The sequence below is a fragment of the Pseudochaenichthys georgianus genome, chromosome 23 (genome assembly GCF_902827115.2).
Source record: "Pseudochaenichthys georgianus chromosome 23, fPseGeo1.2, whole genome shotgun sequence".
NCBI classification, from domain to species: domain Eukaryota; kingdom Metazoa; phylum Chordata; class Actinopteri; order Perciformes; family Channichthyidae; genus Pseudochaenichthys; species Pseudochaenichthys georgianus.
The window spans coordinates 18,162,065-18,183,794 of record NC_047525.1 but is presented as its reverse complement, the minus strand read 5'-3'; the positions used below and the strand labels follow the sequence as shown (position 1 = coordinate 18,183,794).

Here is a 21,730-nt window from a genome sequence, read left to right as displayed (position 1 = left end):
TGTTATCCCTGTTTAAGAGTATGTAGACCCCCTCATGTCATTTTAAATTGCACTACATTATTATTCATTTAGCAGACGCTTTTATCCAAAGCAACAAGTGCTTTCAACCATAAAGAAACAAGCTAAAAAAAAAGCAGGACCTTTTCAAAAAGACAAACCATTTGAAGTGCTATTAGAGGATAGATAAAACAAAAATATTTCACACTTTATGAATGACATAAGATATTGGAACTAGCATGAGGAAGAAGTCTGATGTAAGTGTGCAACATGTATGGTCTCTCATACAAACACACTTTTTCAACCTGTATTTATTTTTTATGGAAGGACAAGGAGGTAATTTGAGGTAAACACAAGTCATTCTTGGAATATGAGTGCTGCAGCAATATTGTGTTGGTAGATCAGTCATATAATATAAAGAGTTTTCTTCACAGTGAAACATCCTTGAAGCTTAGGGATAATGCAAGGTTTTGGTGAAATGTGTTGTTTTGTCTACTGGACGAAAAGCGCCTTGATTAATCATTTGATAATGGGCAATATCCATCGAGCAATACCTATATCCATCGATCACTGAATTCAAAGTCCAGAGTGCTCAACATTACATCATGGAACCACAAATCTGTGCGAGAGGATAGAAAAATCTATCCATTTCAACTAAAATACCTTTCACTTTTAGCCTGCCATGATCTTAAGGTGGACTGAATCAATTATTTATACAGCATGACAACTATCAGGGCAGTAAGCGCTTTTCCTCCTATGTCACATGTGTTGAATTTAACCTCTTTCCTCTCACCATGTAGAAAAATAGCGTTCTTAGTATCAGCATTTCACAGTCAAATTCAAATAAAAGTTTATTCACCATTGTATGACAGTACCAGCTGAAGATTTATTGAGGGGGAAGATCTCACCTTTTCCACCAAGGATGAGAAAAAAACACTTGCATCTTAGCCCTTCCTGCCTTTAATGATAATATGGGTACTTCTTCACTTAGTGATGCATAAAAACATCTAGCTGGTGTCTTTTAAGAATATATCATAGAGTTGTAACATACAGTCTTCCTCTGTCTGATAAAAATATATCAAATAGTATTCTCCCTCTATTGCTAAACATATTTACATGACATAGTTTAAAGGGGCCCTATCATGCTCATTTCGAGAAACTCCCTCTTGAGGGGACTTTGGGATTTGGGACTTAGCAGACCATTTACATGCACAAAAACACACTACAGGGAAGGGAAAACCTCCAAAAGCATAATATTGCCCCTTTAAGAATATGATGCTAGGAAGCAGCTAAAAAGTTAAATATAACTGACAGGTACAAACATCATTCTAAAAGCATGGTTCTTTACAAACTTGCATTTGGCTGTGAAGTCAGTTCTCATTAAGACCTTAATTATTGAATCAATAAGAATAAAACATTGTGAAAAATCCCTTATTTTCCTGCTATCAGTTTGTTTTAATGCGAGTGATTTTTTTCAGTTTCCTGCAGTGATGTATAGATGTACTCCAGGGTGTGTCAGTACACTGTGACATCACTGTGGGCGTGGTTAGATGTGCACACACCCTGATTGAGATAGTAAAACAAACTTAAAAGTTCAAACTACCCTTAAGTTACCCTTGAACTCTGTCTAAATCTGCTAATGGGGTTGAAATGGACCTTGAGATAAGATTTTCCTTAAAAACTACTTTTTTGCAGATAAATTATTCTAATGTAACTCAGGCTTTCTGAACTGAATCCTGTTTTCCCATTATGTCAATGATCAATTCTGTCCACTGGCTACTGAACACAAGCTTCAACATTCACGTTGTTCTGTAGATGATCATTCCTTAACTAAGTAATCATACAAAGGCAGCATTACAATTAAATGAGAAAGGCATGATTTTAGATGATTTAACTAAATGGATTCTTGATAATAAAGGGAAAACTGGTTTCAGGTTGAAAATGTGGTGTTTTAACGTAAAACACAATCCTTTAAAACTGCAACCTTGAGAACAATCAGAGCTAGTTCGACTCCCATTAGGCGTCCAACTCTGGGTTTTGTGTGTGGATACACAGACGTGTATAAACCACACATGTTCCTTGTCCATGATGTAATTTTTTACGTAGAAAGCCAAGAACAGACAGGCGCGTAGTCCAAACTTTGGCTCTCCTCTCATTCACACTGACACACACACTGTCCAGAAGCAATGCTCGATGAAGCTGGATGTCTGACTGAGGCAGGCAGACGAGTCTCTTCCTGTTCAGATGGAGGTCAGTGAGTCTCAGTACTCCACGGTAATTGCTTTGGTCTTGAGGTATTCCAAGAGAGCATCCTCTCCTGTGGATCAGAACAACAAAACAAAAATCACTGCACTGATTCGAGAACAGTTCAACCAAACAATGTGTCAGATTTAATTTGACTGACTTTTAGAGGTGGAAATAACTAGTATTTGAATCTAGAAAGAGTATTTAAAATATTTGTTTTTCTTTTAAGCCTTTTGCTCTTTTTATCCAGTGTGGGGAAACACACTGGATATTTCTCGCCTTGATGGGAGAACTATAGTTGCCACCTTAAGGTTGCTATTGGACATGATGCATAAACAACTTGATTATTCTAAATAGTCGCCTGGGAATATTTCCTAACTAAAAGTATTCATAATGACAGTGATTAATTAGTCAATTTAAAACAGTAACACAACTTTCTAATCTCCCAACCCCACATATCTACTCACCGAGGTCTTTTCCGAAGCCAGACTGCTTAAAGCCTCCGAAAGGGGAAGCCACGTCGGTCTTGTTGTAGGTGTTGACGAAAACCGTCCCAGCATCCAGCCGCTCGCTCACGTACATGGCCTTGTTGATGTCGCGTGTGAAGACGCCTGACGCCAGGCCGTACTCTGTGTCGTTGGCTCTCCGCAGCACGCCGTCCACATCGCTGTAGAGAGGTAACCGGTTAGAGGCAACCCTGCAGCAACCAGGGTGAGACACTCTTTTTCTCACACATCTCAAGACTCACCCATCTTTGAATTTGGAAACCACCATGATGGGGCCGAAGGACTCCTCTTTAGCGATGAACATGTGGTCCTCCACACCAGTGAACACAGTGGGCTCCATGAAGAAACCTGAAGGAACACGACCACTGGATGATAAGCTAATGCTAACATGATGCTAAACTTCAACAGAGAAGACCGAAAACAAGAACATCTAAAATAAAAACCTGTCTGTAATGTTTATAAAATGTACGATACATTTTCTCCTCGCTATACAAAAAAATCAGAGTTGTCACAATAAATACGGCTAAAGCTAACTGTTACTAAACATACACCTGTGTATGTGTGTAAATGCGACCTGACTGTAAAGAAAATGAACCACAGACATTTTGCTGTTGTTCATAATGTGTAGAAGCCAATTGCCTGAGGGAGGCTTTGTGTTTTACCTGGCCTGTCCACCTGTTTGCCCCCATACACCAGCGTAGCCCCCTCCTTCAGTCCGACCTCGCAGTACTCCAGCAGCTTGACCATGTGGGCTTTGTGATTCTGTGGCCCGTGGTCTGTGGAACGATCCAGAGGGTCTCCGATCTTCATCTTCTTGAGCTCTTCCACCTTAGAGGGAAATGGTGGAGAAATACAGACGATATTTTTCTGACTCATGATGATGTTTTTGTATCTTCTGCTCAACTTGACACAATCAAACTGCTTTATGGGAAGTGTCAGAGGGTGTGTCAGTGTTTGGCAGAGGTTGGAGTAAGTCATACATGTGCAAGTCATGAGCAAGTCTCAAGTCTTAACCTACAAGTCTCAAGCACGTCCCAAGTCACTGTGGTGAGAGTCAAGCAAGTCAAGTCATTGCTCAGGTCAAGCAAGTCACAAGTCAAGTCATACAAAATAACCCCAGTTTCCACATTTAAATCAGTTAAAATATTGTGGTTATGAAAAGTTTAGTTTTATTTTCAACATAAACAGCAATGGAGAGTGGGGCGCTGAAATTATAACGCTATAAGTTCTAAAAGGGCTCTAAAGTGAAAACAGGAGTACAACACAAATATTTGACATCAACATGTTGAGCCTCCTGCCCTGGCTCCCCTTCAGCAGGGTCACATGGTCTGTCTGAGGTGCTCCCCGTGACACTGTCTCATTGCTTTCCTAACTGTGTCTGTGCACAAAGAAATATTGCATCAAAGCCAATACAACGGAATAGTGTATTCATAATAGTGTATAATAATAATGTACCAGAGCGCATGATATGTGTTTGTGTGCAGACAGTGCGACATTAAGATTAAACACATTTCTTTCATTTGGGAACACCCACATATACATATGGAGTTGGACAGATGTGTGTAAATGAGTTTATGGTAATTTGAAAACAAATGCCGTTGTCGGACACACACAAACACACCGAACACACACACACACAGAGCTGAGCAGAGCACAAACACACATACATCATGCGCCTGTGACCAGACATCTCCTTCATAAAACGAGTAATGGGGGATTAATCGGGCAGTTCGATGTGTGTGTGTAGAGGTGTGTGTGGTTAACACGTAGCAGCCTGCGGTCGCTCTTTAGCTGTTCTAATGAAAGTAGACACGGTGAAGGCGTTGCATAAAAGGCACAGCTCTTTGCGCGCTGGTGCTGCACTTCTCAGAGGCGGAGTTACACGTCCCGCTGCCTCCTGGTGCTGTAGCGATTTCATGAAGTGAATGAGAGTCCGAGTTTGAAATATATCTAAAATAATGTATGCACTGCCATTTCCCAACATAAACATTACAGTCTGCGATGAAACGGTCGCCTGTGTGCTCGCTTCACTTCCTACTTGGCGCTCCGGTAACTTTCTCGTGCGAATGAGATACAGTATCTTTTTTTTTTTTCATTGCCCTTTTCCGTACGATACAAAAACAAATGCAAATATTTTATTTTAAAAAGTAAAGTCGTTTCGAGTCATCCGTCTCAAGTCAAGTCAAGTCTCAAGCCATGAATACCAAGTCAAAGTCAAGTCAAGTATTTTATCAATGTTAGTCAAGCAAGTCTCAAGTCCAAAAATATGCGACTCGAGTCCCCCACCTCTGGTGTTTGGCTTACTCACCACTCGGCTGATGTACTCATCGTGAATGGACTCCTCCACAAACAGACGTCCAGCAGCAATGCAGTTCTCTCCCTTGTTGAAATAAACCGAGCTCATGCCCTGTGGAGCAGCACACACACAGACAGAATTAAGAGCAAGGCATTTGACGCAGAGTTTATGGCTGGTTCCTGAGCTCAGTGAAAGACCTTGACACTCTCTCACTAGGCTCTCACCATGCGAACAGCCTTGTCCATGTCACAGTCACTGAAGATGATGAGGGGCGACTTCCCTCCCAGCTCCAGAGACACCTTCTTCAGGTTACTGAGCGCACAGCTGGGACAGGAAACCACAGAAAAAAGAGGCATGAAGTTTTACCAAATCCAGTAACAATGTTTGAGTCTGAGTCAGTAAGTTTCAGGTCATACCTCTTCATGATCTGTTTGCCGATGGGTGTTGAGCCAGTGAAGCCAAGCTTGCGGATGTCTGGGTGGTCAGACAAGCGCTGTCCCACCATACCACCTTGTAGAGAGAACAGGGTTAGGAGAAAAGATGATGGTTCAATGAGGGATCTTCCAAAGTTAAAGATAAAAGTATCAAAGTCAGGTGAGCATTTTAGTTATTCCTATTCTCTCCCTGTCACAATAGGGTGTCACAGACACAGCACAAGGTATCGAAGGTAGGCTGTATATCCTTATGTAACAGTGGTAATTGTCAACAAATCGCATACAATTACTATAGACCAACAATTTGTCCGTCCATCCCTTGATATTTTCTGATAAATCTATAAATACAAGTACAAATAAACAGTTAAATTCTTTAGTTTTTAAAACTGATGGTAACTAAATGCTTCATTTATTTTCCGGGGACTATTTTCAGCGGTGGATTAATCCACATTTGGTGCTTTGGTGAGCATTTCTTGCAGCTTATGAAAGAACATATGCTTCATGGACAGAGGACTAAGATATCAGGTTTTGGATTTAGGATTCGGAAACACATTAATTGTTGCTTTTGGACTTTTTGTTGAATCCGTAACTTCAAAATGTGCATTTTATAAAACGTGTGCGCTGTTGATTTATGATTTTTAGTTTATATGTGTATTTGAGATTATGACATGAAGGACACAGATGATTGATAAATAAATAAACACATTTTTTAGACTATGTGAATCCTGTATTTGTATTCATACCTGAGCCGGGCAAAATGTTAATGACTCCTTTTGGAATGCCAGCTTTCGCTGACAGCTCAGCAAACTTCAGTGCCGTCAATGGAGTGACCTAAAAAAGATTTAGAAAGATGTTTGAGACACAACCTCCTCTGAGACCACAGTAAGTAGTTCAACCTTGGTCAGTGCTTTATCTTAAAAAAGGTGAATGTACCTAAAAATGAAACAGTTGATGTACTAAAACGAGAGTGTGTGTTCTCACCTGTGCGGGTTTAAGAACAAGTGTGTTTCCTGCTGCGAGGCAGGCAGCACTCTTCCACGCCAGCATCATGAGAGGGTAGTTCCATGGGATGATAATGGCACACACACTGACGCAGAAACAACACACACACACCTCTGTAAATACATTCATTATATTTAAATAATAACTTTAAAACACAGGGCAGCATTAAGTCAATTTAGAGCATTTACCCGATAGGTTCTCTCTTTGTGAAGGTCAGATTGCGATTGGGCCTCGCTTGGTTGATGGGGATCGTCTTGCCCTAAAACAAAGAACCACACGCACCTCTGATATTAAAATCAGTGTTTATCAATTATGCATAGTGTGTTTGTGTGTGTGTGCGCCTGAATGTTAACCCACGTGGATCTTGTCACACCAGCCAGCGAAGTACCGGAAGGTCTGGATGGACATGCCAACGTGTGTCTTGAGGGCCAGCGTGTACACAGCGCCTGAGTCGATGGACTCGATGGTGGCCAGCTCCTCCTCGTGCTCCTCCATCAGGTCTGCCAGCCTGGAGGAAGTCAAAGGGGAGGGTGAGGGTTTGTTCTAAAATGTTATGTTGCACAGGCATCGAATGATACTGCTAATCCAACATTTCACTGCCTGTATCAAAATAGGATATGAGGTAAAGTTAGCGGACTATCTTATTAGCTATCTGACCTATCTATTCTGGAATTATTATTTTTAACTCCTAAGTGTTGAATCTTCCTCTAGAGTCCCTTTGTCTGCTGGTAAAGGTGTTTTGAGAGCACATATGTAATGTACAAGCAGACCCGTGTTCTTCAGGCTTTGAATAATCAGGATTGATTGCTTGTTTATTTATGTAATACAACTTTAGGCCTCTATGTGGAGCTACTCACTTGAAAAGCATAGTTCCTCGGTCTCTGGGGTTCATCCTGCCCCAGGGTCCTTCATAAAAAGCTTCTTTGGCAGCAGCCACAGCCCGGTCCACATCACCCACAGAGGCGTAGGCCACCTTACAGATCACCTGGAGAAAGACATAATGGTCACACACAGTTTCAAAATAAGAACATGTTCTGTGGGTGTGGATTCATATGACCGTATGTCCATGTGACTCACCGATCCGTCAGTAGGGTTGATGGTATCGTAGACCTTGCCGTTTTCAGCATCCTCAAAGTTGCCGTTGATAAAACACTGGTATGGCATCTTCAATGTCATGTTGTTTATCTCTTTGGTTACCTGGGTGCAATACAGCAGTGACATTCCACAATCAGAAGTGTGATGAAAGACATTACAATTGTGAAGACAGTCTGATTTGGAAGTTAAATGAAAGGATCTCACATTTAAATAAATATCAGCCTGTTGAACACAGTTCGACTTCACTAAGACATCAAAGTGGGAGACTCACATAGTCGACGACCAGCTCTTCTTCCTGGTCCTCTCCCCTTAGCCTGCGGACAAACATCTGGATGAAGTCCTGGAAGGTAGTGGCCATGTACACGTCCTCGGTCTGCAGCTGGATGCCGGCACACTTCTGCTTCACCTCCTCAACCAGCCTGGACATAGAGATTTCAGATATATATTTAGCTAAATTAATTGCATTTAAAAAGTGCTTTTCCAGTCTTTATGACCCCTCTAAGGCCTTTTCACAAACAAGTCAGCATTCACCCATTCTTACAGAGACAGAGGCTGCCATACAAGGTGCCATCTGCTAAAAGAAACAAAGATCCACTCACACTCTGGTCATTTCTGACTGATTATCGCACTAGCCTCACCTGACCACGTCCATGGAGGCGGCTCCGGACTTGAAGAAGTCTGTGGTGTCCTCAACGGCGGGGACATTGCTGAGGATACCCTTCCAGATGTTCTGTGATAAAGAAAAGGATTTTAAATCAGCATCGGCTTTGGGTCAAACACCAAGTTAAAACAGTCAAGATTAATATCATCATTAAAGAGACGACAAAACTCCTGCACAGCCACAATCAGCTAAACAAAATCAAACTCCAGTAACTTGCCCTGATCTCCTCTGCTATCTTCTTCTCATCATCAGTCAGCTCCACACTGGAGCTTTCCCCAGAGGAGAAGTATTTCGCAGCAGAGATCATCTTCCCATCTTCAAACTGCAGGTTCTTCACCAGGAGCTGATGAATAAACAGGATGGATCAAATACAGGGGGGTCAACTCATTCTGTAATGGACTTATCAGCTAACAGAGGCATGAGCGTTGCTAAGCTCGCCCAGCGTTTCCTTTGTTTTGTCGTACAACAGGTGATAGAGACACATACAGCTTTCCCATCTGTTCCATACAGCACTAGCCCGTTCTTGGTCACCAGGCCGGGCTGCGATGCCCCCTCGATCTCCAGGGGCTGACCGGCTGGTGCAGACCCCCCCAACATGGACGAGCCATAGAGGGTCACAGTCTAAGGAGGGACATTAAGAGAAGCACTTAAAAAACAATATTTTGTCAGTTTGAGGTCATTATTTACTATATACTGCTGTCCAGCACATGTGTTTAAAGACAAGTTGGTCTTGTAAATTGCGACTCTTATTTCATGTCTGGTTGATAAGACATTCTTTACTTCCTTCATTAGTATTTTTGCTGATAGCATATGTTATTTTCAATTTTTTATGAAAAAAAAGTATATTAAAAAAACTACAAAAAAGTTAACAAGGTGCCAATAGATGATAGACTTGATGACCTTTAATGTCAATGCTCTGAAAAGTAATTTACATTCAATTATTAAAAACAGGATTGAAAAGAAAAGATGCTTTATTAACTGGTTTTATTGATCCCACCCTGTAAAACTGTGCATTTCAACTCATCCGTAGAATGTCAGAATCATTATCAGCCATCCAAACCTCTGTAAGTCTGACCTTGTGTGTGTGTGTGTGTTTTATTTGCATTTGTGTTCCAGAAAACACACCAAACCATCGATGACAGTGGTTGCTCCGGGGACTTTGTCATGGCCGCGGATCCAGTTGTGGATGGCTTCAGCCGGCTGGGCCATGTTGACCTGAGGGGCAGAAAGACACCGCAGTCAAAATGCTGACGACTCAGATTCCTTTTCAGATCAGGTCGTCTACATTTCTGAGAATGAGAGGGAAGCCCAACAGCTGGTGAGAGACAAGTGGAAAGCTGATGCTGGGAGAAAAAACAACGTCTGCACTAAGAATAGCACATTTTTACACAGTGCCAGCAACGTGGCTATGAGTGACAAATCAGAGAGCAGCTAAGACCGGCCCCACCTCTTTCTTTACTCTTGTAAGATAAACACTAGTCACTCTGTCCCTGGACAGAGAACAATTATCACATTTTTGAGTGATGAGAGAAAAAGGTTTAACAAGAAATAAGTTAGGGTCTAAAGGGTCTTAATGAATATTGGTATTTGACACCAAGGAACCCTGACCAAAATAGATCCAGCTTTTAGAATTCTAAAAATGTCACTCACACATACCAGAACTTTTAACCGACATACGTTGTCTGTAAATCCAGTCATCAATGTAATGCAGCTTTTTTGATTTTTGCTACATTAAGGCAGATCGCTGCAGCCACATAGTGTTGCTGCAATGCATACACTCTAGACAAGGATTCATTTATAAATGTACAAATCATTGGATTTTAATGTTAAGAACCAGGTGAGAATGTAGGAGCTCCTACGACACTAATGCCACTTTGCCCAGCTGGTGATCCAGCATGTTGGGAGTGAGAGCTCTCACCTTGGCGTTGGATTTCTTCTGAATGCCTTCATAGGTGGCTCCTTCCTCTGACTGGGGAATCCGGGGAGCCTTCCCATCAGCAATGAGCTGAACAGACTCCACCTGCACCAGGAAACAGTGTGTTTTATGGGAAAGAGTATGACGATATGTCCCGACAGGACTACTTGATAGATTGTTATATTCCAAAAAGCCTGTATGTAAATACATGCTGATAACACACTCCTCATGTGATCAAAAGGATTACTTCATGCAAAAATATTGAATTCCAGATGGTTACCATAGCCTTGATGCCCTCTGGGAAGAGGAAGCGGTTGTAAAGTGTGTCCACAGTGTCGTTGGGCTCCACAGCACACTCCCTCTGCAGCAGGATTGGTCCGGTATCCAGTCCATCATCAGCCCAGAACACTGAGAATCCAGCCTTCTTATCACCATGGATCAGGGTCCTTGTAAAACATAAAACACAAAAATCACATGAAGTTTTACAGAGATACTACAGTTTAGCACAATTCAGTTTTCACTACCTGAAACGTGAAATACAGACTAATTTTAAACTTTGATGACTGTAAAATATTTGGACAGAGCTAATCTAGCAGTTGGCCCCTATAGTCAAGATGCTAGGCTAACCACCTACTGGCTTTAGCTTTAATAATAGTTAATGGACAGACATCACAGAGTAATTACTCCCCTCATCCCACTATATCTTCTGACTTTCAATTAATTGATGCAGCTGGTAGCATGTCACCACTGCCAAACAGTTAAACATGTTGTGTTCTACCCAGACCCGGCGCCAGAACAAATCTAAAGGGAGGGCATATGATTGACATGGGAGGGCACACAAAACCGCCATGTGCTGCGGGCCTGCGGCACAATATATATCAAACAGCAAGGCCAACAGCATTGCGTAAAGACGCACACTTATCGCAAATACATACACAAATAAAGGGCAACATAGAAACCACTTTTGAAACATTGTGTGCGTGGCAGCACAGACACTGGTAAATCACGAGCAAGGCACACTGGTTAAGGATGGCAGCTTCCTCATCGTTGCACTCGGAGAGAAATAGATGGAGACGATGAACTGTTTAGCCCGCCTTGGGCATGGTTTATTTTCCTATGTGTTGTGGAAATATTTTCCAAGGCCCATAACTTTGACCCAGTTTATCAGTTCAAACTGTCCTGACTGAGCACACGCACCTCGTAACCTTGGCTGCTGTGCTCTCAGTGTTCTGTCTCCCTGTTCCTGCCTGTTGACGTCAGCTGATAGAGGTGTTATGATTCTATGTTCCTGCCTGTTGACGTCAGCTGATAGAGGTGTTATGATTTTATCTTGTTATGCAGCATGTTGATGATGCTCTCAGAACTAGCTAAACACATGGGTCTGAGGTAGAGTTCTTTAGAATTGATGTGGCAACCCACCCGTGCAGTCAGACCGTGACTGCTGTGACTTGTGATGGGAATGCTCCGGCCGTAACTCCAAATAAACCTCCAGTGTTTGACATCGAAGCTCCTGCTCCACCGTGTCTCTTGCTACACAGAAGTTTCCCTTACACTATGCACTGCAGGTGCATCCTTTCGCTCAGCCGAGCTAACTTAGAACAATATTTTTGGCCAACTCTGCATCTTTGTGCAGCGTATACTCAAACAGCGACAGGAAGAGCCCACTGCCTGACTCGGACATGCTGTGGAGTGAATCGTGGTCACCTCTGAGAGGACACGTTCCGTGCCAGCTGATCTGTGCGCACCAAAGTACTAATTTCCTTATTTGTTTCCTCGCGTATCTCTCTCTCCACAAACTCTCACATGAAATGTGTTCTTTTGATGCGGCATGTCTTAGCAGTCCTTTATCAGTCTGTAATGCGTGTTTCCAGTCGCAAAAACCTTTGACAGTAAAAGCCGCATCAGATGAAGACGTATTTACTTTAAACTGTCTACAGGGGAAACAAAAGGCTGCGTCTGCTTTTAACGAATAATCAAGCCATGGTCTTTTGTTGTACCATGCAGCGGCAAAAGTGCGCTTCTTTCATGAAAACAATCTCCCTGGATAACGATCCAGTTTCACCTGGTTGGGTTTATTAACCCCAAGATCATCTGGGGCTGTTGGTCTTTGAGCAGTTGCTGGCCCAATAGTACCTGTTGATGTGCAAGGTAGCGTCGGTAGCGTCGGGACGGGTGGCGCAGTGGTCTGTGCATCTGATCATCAGATCAAGGGGGGTGCTGGGGAACTCCAGTTCGAAAACCCGGTCCTGCCGCCACTGCGTCAGGCCGTTGTGTCCTTGGGCAAGACACTTCACCCGGGTTTGCTCCTGTGGGTATTGTCCACAGCACATGTATGATACCAATGTGTACTTGTAAAAGCGCCTCGATGACTTCGAGGCGTGAAGATGGACGGTGTGGCGCAGTGCGCTGTGCAATGATCATCAGATCAAGGGGTGAAACCCGCCGCTGCTGCGTCTGTAAAGCCGGTGTGTCCTTGGGCAAGACACTTCACCTGAACTTGCTCCTGTGGGTATTGTCCACAGTACATGACCATTGCATGTATGTGTGATGTGTATTTGTGAAGCGCTTTGAGCATCTAGAAAAGCGCTATAATAAATATAAGGAATTATTATTATTATTTGTAGTGGAGGCACCGGCACAGAGGAGGAGGAGGATGCTGGCAGGTGTGGTACAGGGTGTGGCAACGCAGGTGCTGATGGTAGGGGCACAAGGAGCTGTGCCTCGGAGGACAGCGTTGGTGGCGGCCGCCTTGATGAGTCAAGGATTGGGCTCGCTAACTCAGACCCGGTGTTTGCCGAGGTCAAGCTTGTGACATTAAGGCGTGCTGCTGCAACGGCAGGTGCAGGGTCGCCAGCAGCACCATCGGCTGCAGTTCTTTCATCGCTATTTCGTTTTAATAAATCCTTAGACCTTTTAAGCCAATTTCTGATGTCCATTTTGTAATTCAAACAGAAATGGGAGTCGACAGAATGCACAATAAACAAATCCAGAATAGGCGGCAGAGTGTGACGCTGTGAACAGACACAGGAATTTATTTGACGTAGCCTGCGATTATAGTGTTTTGTTACTATCTGACATCCCATAAATCATAGCATAAAAGTTCACAGTTTATTTATAATTTAAAAAAAATAATATATATATTTTTTAAATGTTATAAATAATAAAAAACGTGTTTATTGGGGGAGGGCAGGAATGTCAAATGGGAGGGCCTGGCCCCCTCCCACGGCGCCGGTCATGGTTCTACCGTTGCAAACAAACAGAAGCTATTTATTTAGACAGTGCTAAAAGAAACAGATAGATAGTAAGGGTGGAGGAGAAATAGACTAGCAAGAGGGAGAGATAAGGAAACCAGTTTGTCAGCGGTTTTGGGTCAAACAGAACTGGTTTAAACTTCCTTTACACACAACTCTACACAGACCGAAAGCAGCAAACACCCTTTAGCTCCACACTGAAACCGGAAAACAGAGGGCATGGGAACTATTGACTTTTATTTCTCTGAAGTCCAATTCACAAACTATTAAAGAGTAAGCTAGCTTGTGTAACTTTTGCGTAACAGCTGTGTTAAAGCAAAAGGGATAGTTACAGGCTAACATTAAGTTGAGAACTAGAGAAGACTCATAAAGCTATCACATTTAGCCAGTGATACAAGATAAAGTTAGCTAACACAATATCGAATATCGATCAGGGGTTAGTTAAAATTTGCTAAAATTATCTACCGCAGGCTACTGGTCATACCAGAATATTTGTATGCCAAACAATGTGGTATTTAATGTCACTGTTTATGCTATCTGAACATACACATTTTAGCCTGTCTTTTGATTGGAATAATTTATAGCAATTTTTGTTTTTAATTTCATTTTATTAATTCTATATACATGTATTTTCTCTTTTTGTGTTTATTCGTCTCGATGTTTTTGATAGATAGTCAAAAATGTCCAAGATCTGAATAGTGTTTTGTAAAAATGTGGATTAAAACTGTATAAAAAGTCAATCTATAACAGCTTCTGGCAGACAAACAATTGCTAACCAATCCAAAAATGGGATACACTGCCATTACAGGCGACCAAACAAAACAAAACATTACATTGTTTTGTATTATGCATTTCTCTAGGTTTGAAAGTTATAACATTTCTATAATCGAATTTCACAATTCAACAAAACGTAATCATATAAACTCTTTTAGTTATATTTTGTTTCAATAAGCGTTTAATTCTGGCCTCACATTGGCTGTGACCATGAGGTTTCTTAACACTTGTAATACACATGTCTGGTGTTCCTGTGTATATTAGCATTTGATAACAGCATGGTGCTACTGTGACCATTGTCAGGTTATTATCATATGGCTGTTACGGGTTGTAATTAACATGTCTAATGTCTGTTTTTTGATCCCATATGGTTTTACACGTTGGTGCAATTATTCTTGAATTCTTTGACTCTTAAATCAATAGCACAACCTTGTTTTAACTTTCACATGTGTTCATTTCTCACCAGAAGATGATTTTATTGTGGACTTTCCCCAACATAGTAATTTAAAGACAATTTATTATAAAAAAAAGTTGCTTTACTGATAACCCAGACTTGTTTGCGCCTAATGACTTATAGGAATGTGAACGTCGCTGTTGTCATTTCTTTACCACTGATAATCTATGTGGGCAGTGAGCCAAAAGCACAGAAAAGCAGTGATACTGTCATGTTGTCAATATTATTTACTGTCTGCTTCCTATTAAAGGCCTGCCCGATGTGTGATATCAAAGATATATTATTTTAGGATATTATCACCCACTCTTCCCTCACCCCTTCCCCTCCCCTCTTCCTCACCAGTTGATGGCCGACGCTCCTCTATGCAGGGGCAGGATAGAGGGGTGGTAGATGATGGAGCCGTGCTTGGGGTCATCGATTACGTTCATGGGGATGAACTGGGAGCAGAAGGGCATGACGTTGAGCTCGGCGCCCACAGCCTTGTACGCTTCCACCACCTCTGGGATGGGCTTCCCCTTGACTCGCCACCGTGGGAACTTGAACACCGGCGTCCCGTCCTTCTCTGCCGCCACCGCTGAAAGAGTAAAGGAGAATTTATAAGTATAGTTCAGAAACCTGAAATAAATTGCAATGAGAATTTTGGAGTTCATGGTTGGAGCCCTAACCCTAAAAGCAATAGTGTTTAAATTGATTTCCTAGCTTATTTAGAAATAATATCAGCTCATTGGACTAGCTCTATTCCACACTTCAGTTTATTTATAATGTCTATAATTGATCAAACTTGATCAAATTTCATAAGTTAGGACCTTTTTGGAAACTTTGCAGGATTTAAGATATGAGATTTGACAGTCTGAATTGATATTATAAAACACTATAAGATATTGTTGAATCTTAACTATTCAAAATATTGTAGGAAGGTATATCTGTTTTGATACACCATAAGAAATATATTATATTTTTAACAGAACATTCCTAAATGAATATCTTATCAATATCAACATTTTTTTATTATTCTTATCTGTATTTTTATTTTTCATTGCATGAATAGACACTATAGTAGATTGTTCATATCCTAAAGAATCAACCAATACAAACTTACTGCTTGAATAACAGACAAACGCTTAATATGCATTTTGTGTCTCTAAGTACTTTTTCAGTATTGACCTCCCTCACTTGTTGTTTAGTAGGCAGGATAGCTTAAAGGTACAGTGAATAAGAAAGGAAATAGTTCAATATTGGCTTTAAACCCTTAGAGTAAAGTAAGATGGTCAAGAGGCAGCGGAGGATAGCTGCTGATGAGGATTTTTCCTGGAAAGATTGCATCATATCAAAGAGTACGGCTCGATTGTAGACTTTTCACCTCAGAGCTGCATCTCCGGGCCACACAGGGCCTCTCCCCACACAGACAATGGAGCCACTATAGCGCAGCTAATGCAGGGTAAAGGCCCGTCTTTGTGCAGGGGCACTGTGGAGGACCCAGGACGGAGGATCATCACAGGCCGGCACATCCAACATTTTCTTTCCAATTATTTCTAATGCAAACTCAAAACATTGATTCCTTTCCATGTATTTGTTATCTCTCAATGTCTAATTAAAATGGGACCAGGAGCTATTTATACACAAGGACAAATGTACGTTGTTAATTATTGTGTTAAATAGGTCTTTATTTGTTATATTGACTATTTACTATTCAGCTATAACTGTGCCAATAAGCAAATACATTTGTCTGGTTGAAAAACAATATCACATATTGTTTTAAAAGGAATTTAAAGATCCTAATCATAATAAACTCATCTAACACGAAATGGCTGTGTGGAATTCTAGACTGCACACAGCTGTCACCCTGCCCTGTTTTCCAAGAGACTGTTGGCTTTGAGGTGACAGATAGACAGAAACAACACATGGGAGAAAACTCACCCAGCGGGTCTGCCTTGCCATCCTTGTCGGGGACCGTGAACACACCCACCACCTTGTGCCCCTGCTTCCTCAGGTTGCTGTACACCTCCTGGCCGAACAAGCTCTGGCCGATTATAGCTAGTTTCAGCTTATTCTGGTAGTAATTCTGAAGGTAGAGAGTACACAAAAACATTAGTTTCAGCTTCACCCAGTGTGAATCTGCATTAGTTGTCTCATTCAAGCCACAGCGCTTTAATAACTGTGTGTGTACAAAGGGCTTTTGCTCAGGAGAACAGGATTAACAACACATTTTCTTGAACTCTACTCTAAAAATGTTATGCAACTGTAATTATCCATTGATCCCCATGACATATAAATCCACCCAATGCACCTTTAATACAGGAACTAAAGTTGAGCAATGCCACACCTTCAGTTATTCATCAAAAGAACCAACACTGCAAACAACTTCATAACTGGCTACAAAGACTTACTTACTGGTGCTACACAAGTATCATTTAATTTGTGATTTATATGTAAAAATGTTTTGATGAATCAACTAATTGTTTGGTCTACAAATTTCAGATTAATGGTTGTGTCTGACACACAGTCCCATCCCAAAGTTATTAACTTTGTGTGCGATTTACAAAGATTGAAACACATGAAAAACTGTAGTTAAAGGTTTGTTTTTGTTTGCACTTTAAATAAGCAATTAACTCATTTTTTAAATGGTTATACATTTTTCACCTTATTAGCAAGAAATTAAATGAATTGTCAGCCTTATATAAAACATATATGAGTGCATTTTAAAAGCGTGAACTGAACGAGATAGGGGTGGGATTGAGGGGGTGCACATTCTTGCCTGTCCCAGGACCCTTCAAATTACGATTCCACCCCTGGCCCAAATGTCATTCAATCTGTCAAATTGCTCAAAGCCAGCTCTGAGAAAAGCTATTGGTTGACACACAGTACACAGCCCTAATCTAGAGTGAGAGAAATTCAAGTGGCCCGCTCCCATCTGACTGTGACAGCACATGTGTGAGAGAAGGAGGTTTCAGGTTTCCCATGCTCAGATTAATGGTCCTGTCGAGTACTCGAAGCTGACATTGGATTTAGAAACGTGATTCATGATGTATTCAAAGTTATATATTCCAACCAGCACACCGTGGAAATGACAGTGCTACAACCTCAAAGTAATCACAATGAATGGGTAGCTGTTTGCAGCCCAGCATGATCGTATCTAAGCCGCTGTCGGTACAGTGGAGCTCATATGCTGATGCAACTCCACCAGATCTTGTACAGTAGCAGTGAGAGAGTGGAGCGCACAGTAACGTGGCACTGATACACCATCCATGTCTCTGTTTTTTTTTAAATATGGTAGCTAATGGAGTGACTATTTACAACATGGACATGAACTGTGACTCAATTAACCGTAATCAGAGTCGAGCCTGGCTCAGTCCTCTACACTACGACCTGACATGCGTTCAGTATTCACTGGTATGTTTTTATCAATGCAAGTATAAAAGGCACCATTCAATCTTTGGTGCAGAATAAGAAGCGTTACTCACGGACGAGGTGGAGAATTTCCTTAAGACTTGACTCGCTGTCCACAACATAATGGCGGTGTTTAGTGTATTATATAAAATATAAATGTTGCAGAATCTGCTGCTGAGCTATGTGCTGCTGGCCACACACACACACCTTCCTCTATATGTGTGTGTGAGTGTGTGGTCAGAGGAGTGGCCGTTGACAGGGCTCGCCACAACCAGCTTATACTCGACAGCAGCAGCCTGAGTACGTGCACCGTACGTGCGCGCTCACGCGGCGCTTATAACGCTTATAACGTATGTTTGCCAACGCTTCATCCATGCTATCACCTCGAATGCGCGGTCATGTGTGGGAATGCATAACGTCTTAAACTGACTGTATTTTCACGAGTTTATAAAGGATTTCTGCAGAAATGCAAACAAATGGAGTCAATCATTGGTTATATAACATATTTCTTGAGAGATTTTAAAGATGAAATATTAACTTAAAACATTTTTATACTCGTATAAAACAAATACAAACAGCTCAGCAAGACAGAAGGGTCTTTAAGCAGACATTAGCCAGGTGGTTTTTTATATATATTTGAAATATTTTTCCTCTGAGATTAATGAAAATATATTAAGAACATGTCAAACCTGTTAAGCCCTGAGCCTGTGTTTCAGGTCTCAGGCTCGAAAATGACATTCCCAGAACAAATGACCATATCTTCCCTTCTAAAAGGGTTAAATTAATAATATTTTTTCTCAAAGTAATGATAAACCTGTCAGAATCAATATAGATGTTTTTTATTTTAAAGAAAATTCAGATTGAACATGGTAAAAAACTGTAAATTATAGTGTCCGTCCAAAAGACATGTTGTACTTATAGTGAAAACTAACCTTGGATGATGGGTTAGTAGACTAAAGGCTTTAGGAATCCAAAGTACAACATATAATAAGTACCCTGTATCAAGATTGATTCAAAACAAGTGATATTTGACCTTTTTAGACAGATTTAGCAAAAAAACCCTCTTCTGGGGCCATTTGGGTGGATTTTCCTTATCTCTGGCCCCCCTTCTTCGATTTTGACATGTGACATCTCTTTCTGACCGTTAGAGCCAGAGCCCTAGAGATACTAAGGGCCCTTCTCACTTCGGTTAAATTGAATCCTTGCATCCCTCACTTGCGTCGTTTCCCTGTGACTAGTCCCTCCCACCAGGGAAGCATGGAGAGACGCAAGGAAACCACGAGAAGCAGGGAAATTAGTTTTAAGAGCAATGGGACGTCCTTTCCTCCGAAGCCTCACGTGAAGCGACGTCCGTTTGTGATGACGCTGCACAGCTGATCGTCTGACAGCAGCTTTGTCCCCGTTATTTCCACACACACCCTCGCCTCTTTTAGTGCAAATCTACTGACACAAACATTTGTATCATCTGTTGTAGACCCAAATAAATAAAATAAAATAAGAACTCATTCTCAAAAAAGATAAACGCTATTCTTAATGTATTAACGAACATTAGTTGGATTAATATTGATTAGAGCAGTGGTTCCCAAACTTTTTGTGCCCAAGGCACACCAAAGGACAAGTAAAAATCTCAAGGCACACCTATTGTGCAAAATAGCCCTTATAACACGTGTTATCACTGATATCATGTAAAATATCTGTAAATGTGCATAATTATTTACTAATGCCAAATAAAATGTGACAAAGACAACTATATTACTCATGAAATATTTATTAACGAAATATTTCAGAAATTAATTTGAAACGTTATCAAATTAGGCTTCATCAAAGCAGCAACACACTCATTTAAACCAGACAGGTCACAACATTAAAAATGAGACAAAGGAAATTCAGCACAGAGAACTGTCAATGCAAGGAAGCTGCATTATCCATGGTCCTGAACTACAAATTATAAATGTAACATTTCAGCAGAGATGGGGTCGTTACTAAAAAAAAGTAATATATTACATATTACATATTACTTTAAAAAAGTAAAAAAAGTAATATATTACACTACTTCGTTACTCTCTACATAAAGTAACTCGTTACTTTACTCGTTACTTTACTCGCAGGGCCGGCCCGCCCCTCCCTGCAAGCAGATCACGCAGACTGCTAAAGTTTCAAATGTTCTCTTTAGTTCAGTTTCCATTGTCGCATAAGACTGATCCAGATCCTGAATGTTTTCATCTGACCATGGCTGTTCTCTGTCTCCTGCTATCTGTATATTTTGTGCAGTCTATCTCTGCTCACTCTGTTGCGTCGGTGTGTTCTCCTGCGTGTTGGCCATGTGTTGCACTGGAACCAGACACCGCAAAGACTTCAGCCGAGCACGTACGAACTGCGCATGCGTGAGTGGCAATAACTCTCCTTACCAGCAGGTGGCGGTAGTGTGTATTCGTCATTCAAAACAGGCAACAACCGGAAGACAGAGAAGAAGAACAGACTGTGATATAAACAAACAACAAATAGCGTGTGTGGTAGCTCCACCTTAGCATGTGTTCTTTGCAGGTGCTTGTTGAGGTTTGACGTGGTGTTTACAGCAGTGGATAACAGCTTCTGGCCTGGACACAGTTTGCACCTCACCGTCACATTCCTGACTATTCTTCGGATGAACTCAAAATAATGGGCATACCTCCACCCCTCGAGAGTTATCGCTGACTCAGCCATGTGTATGCAGCACTGCACGTGGAGATGTGGACGCGCAAGTCGCGCAGATTACGTACATATAAACCTACAAAGTACTGATATAGTAAATTAATTTATTTTTGTGTAGTTGTATATTGCAATAATAAGGTATGGTTGTCACAAAATCCCACGGCACACCCGGACTTGCCTCACGGCACACCAGTGTGCCGCGGCACACCGTTTGGGAACCACTGGATTAGAGTGCACAATAGAAATAAAATTATCGAGAGAAGAAAAAGAGATATATTATCTATCAAAACCCAGTTAGATTAACATTCATTGGATTGCACACTTTGTTTGTTTGTTTGGACATGTAGCAAATTAACATTTTAAATAGCACTTAATGACTGATTGAATGGAAATGACAATAAATGAAAATGTAAAACGAAAAAAGCGATCATGAAAATGTTTCCAAAAAATGAATAAAATGATTTGTGACCACTTTGTTGTTCAGATATATCACATATTTGTAACTAAATGATACATTAATTGAAACAAAACACGGTATAAACTGAGGAGTGAGTCCCGTGAGGTTCATGTATTTTCTTCACTCCGCTGGGAAACTGCTCTCATGTCAAGAACATAGACTGTATATATAAGAAGCGTCAGATCAGTGCATGCACTGCATCGTCCAATCAGTGAGCGATACACAGTAATGGGGCGGGGCGAGTGTCTGAGGATTTCATCGAAGGATCTGGTGGTTCCTCGATTATAGCTCTCCATTATCGCTCCTCGATCCTCCGGCAAAAATAAGGCCACTGGGACCATAGATATATATAAACACTAGATGACTCACCCGCGCTGCTGGCCAATGGAGACCGACGTTGTCACTTGGCCGCCATCTTGCCACAGGCAGTTCTCTCATTCATAACATTATGTAGACCCTCCAGAAAAACGCGATTCTGCGATCGCAGAAATTACCGCATAATCAGCAAAATGGCGCATATTTTTAAAAAGCCGCATATTTATCAAAAGGCCGCATAATCCCCGCAT

The 21,730-nt window shown here is 41.4% G+C and overlaps 1 protein-coding gene across 1 annotated transcript; it reads right to left on the bottom strand.

Moving 5' to 3' along the window:
* Window positions 1-292: 292 nt before the first annotated feature.
* On the bottom strand, window positions 293-18,302 carry aldh1l2 (aldehyde dehydrogenase 1 family, member L2). Its single transcript, XM_034074925.2, has 23 exons — window positions 18,091-18,302; window positions 16,547-16,691; window positions 14,969-15,203; window positions 10,431-10,596; window positions 10,154-10,255; window positions 9,361-9,450; window positions 8,722-8,856; window positions 8,453-8,578; window positions 8,213-8,304; window positions 7,846-7,993; window positions 7,557-7,676; window positions 7,337-7,464; window positions 6,837-6,987; window positions 6,668-6,738; window positions 6,459-6,564; window positions 6,221-6,308; window positions 5,460-5,553; window positions 5,268-5,367; window positions 5,056-5,154; window positions 3,410-3,575; window positions 2,990-3,095; window positions 2,709-2,908; window positions 293-2,314 (listed from the first exon to the last, which is right to left on the bottom strand). The coding sequence occupies exons 1-23, from the start codon at window positions 18,136-18,138 to the stop codon at window positions 2,259-2,261; spliced, it is 2,772 nt and encodes a 923-aa protein (XP_033930816.1). The 5' UTR covers window positions 18,139-18,302; the 3' UTR covers window positions 293-2,258.
* Between the last annotated feature and the right edge of the window lie 3,428 nt (window positions 18,303-21,730).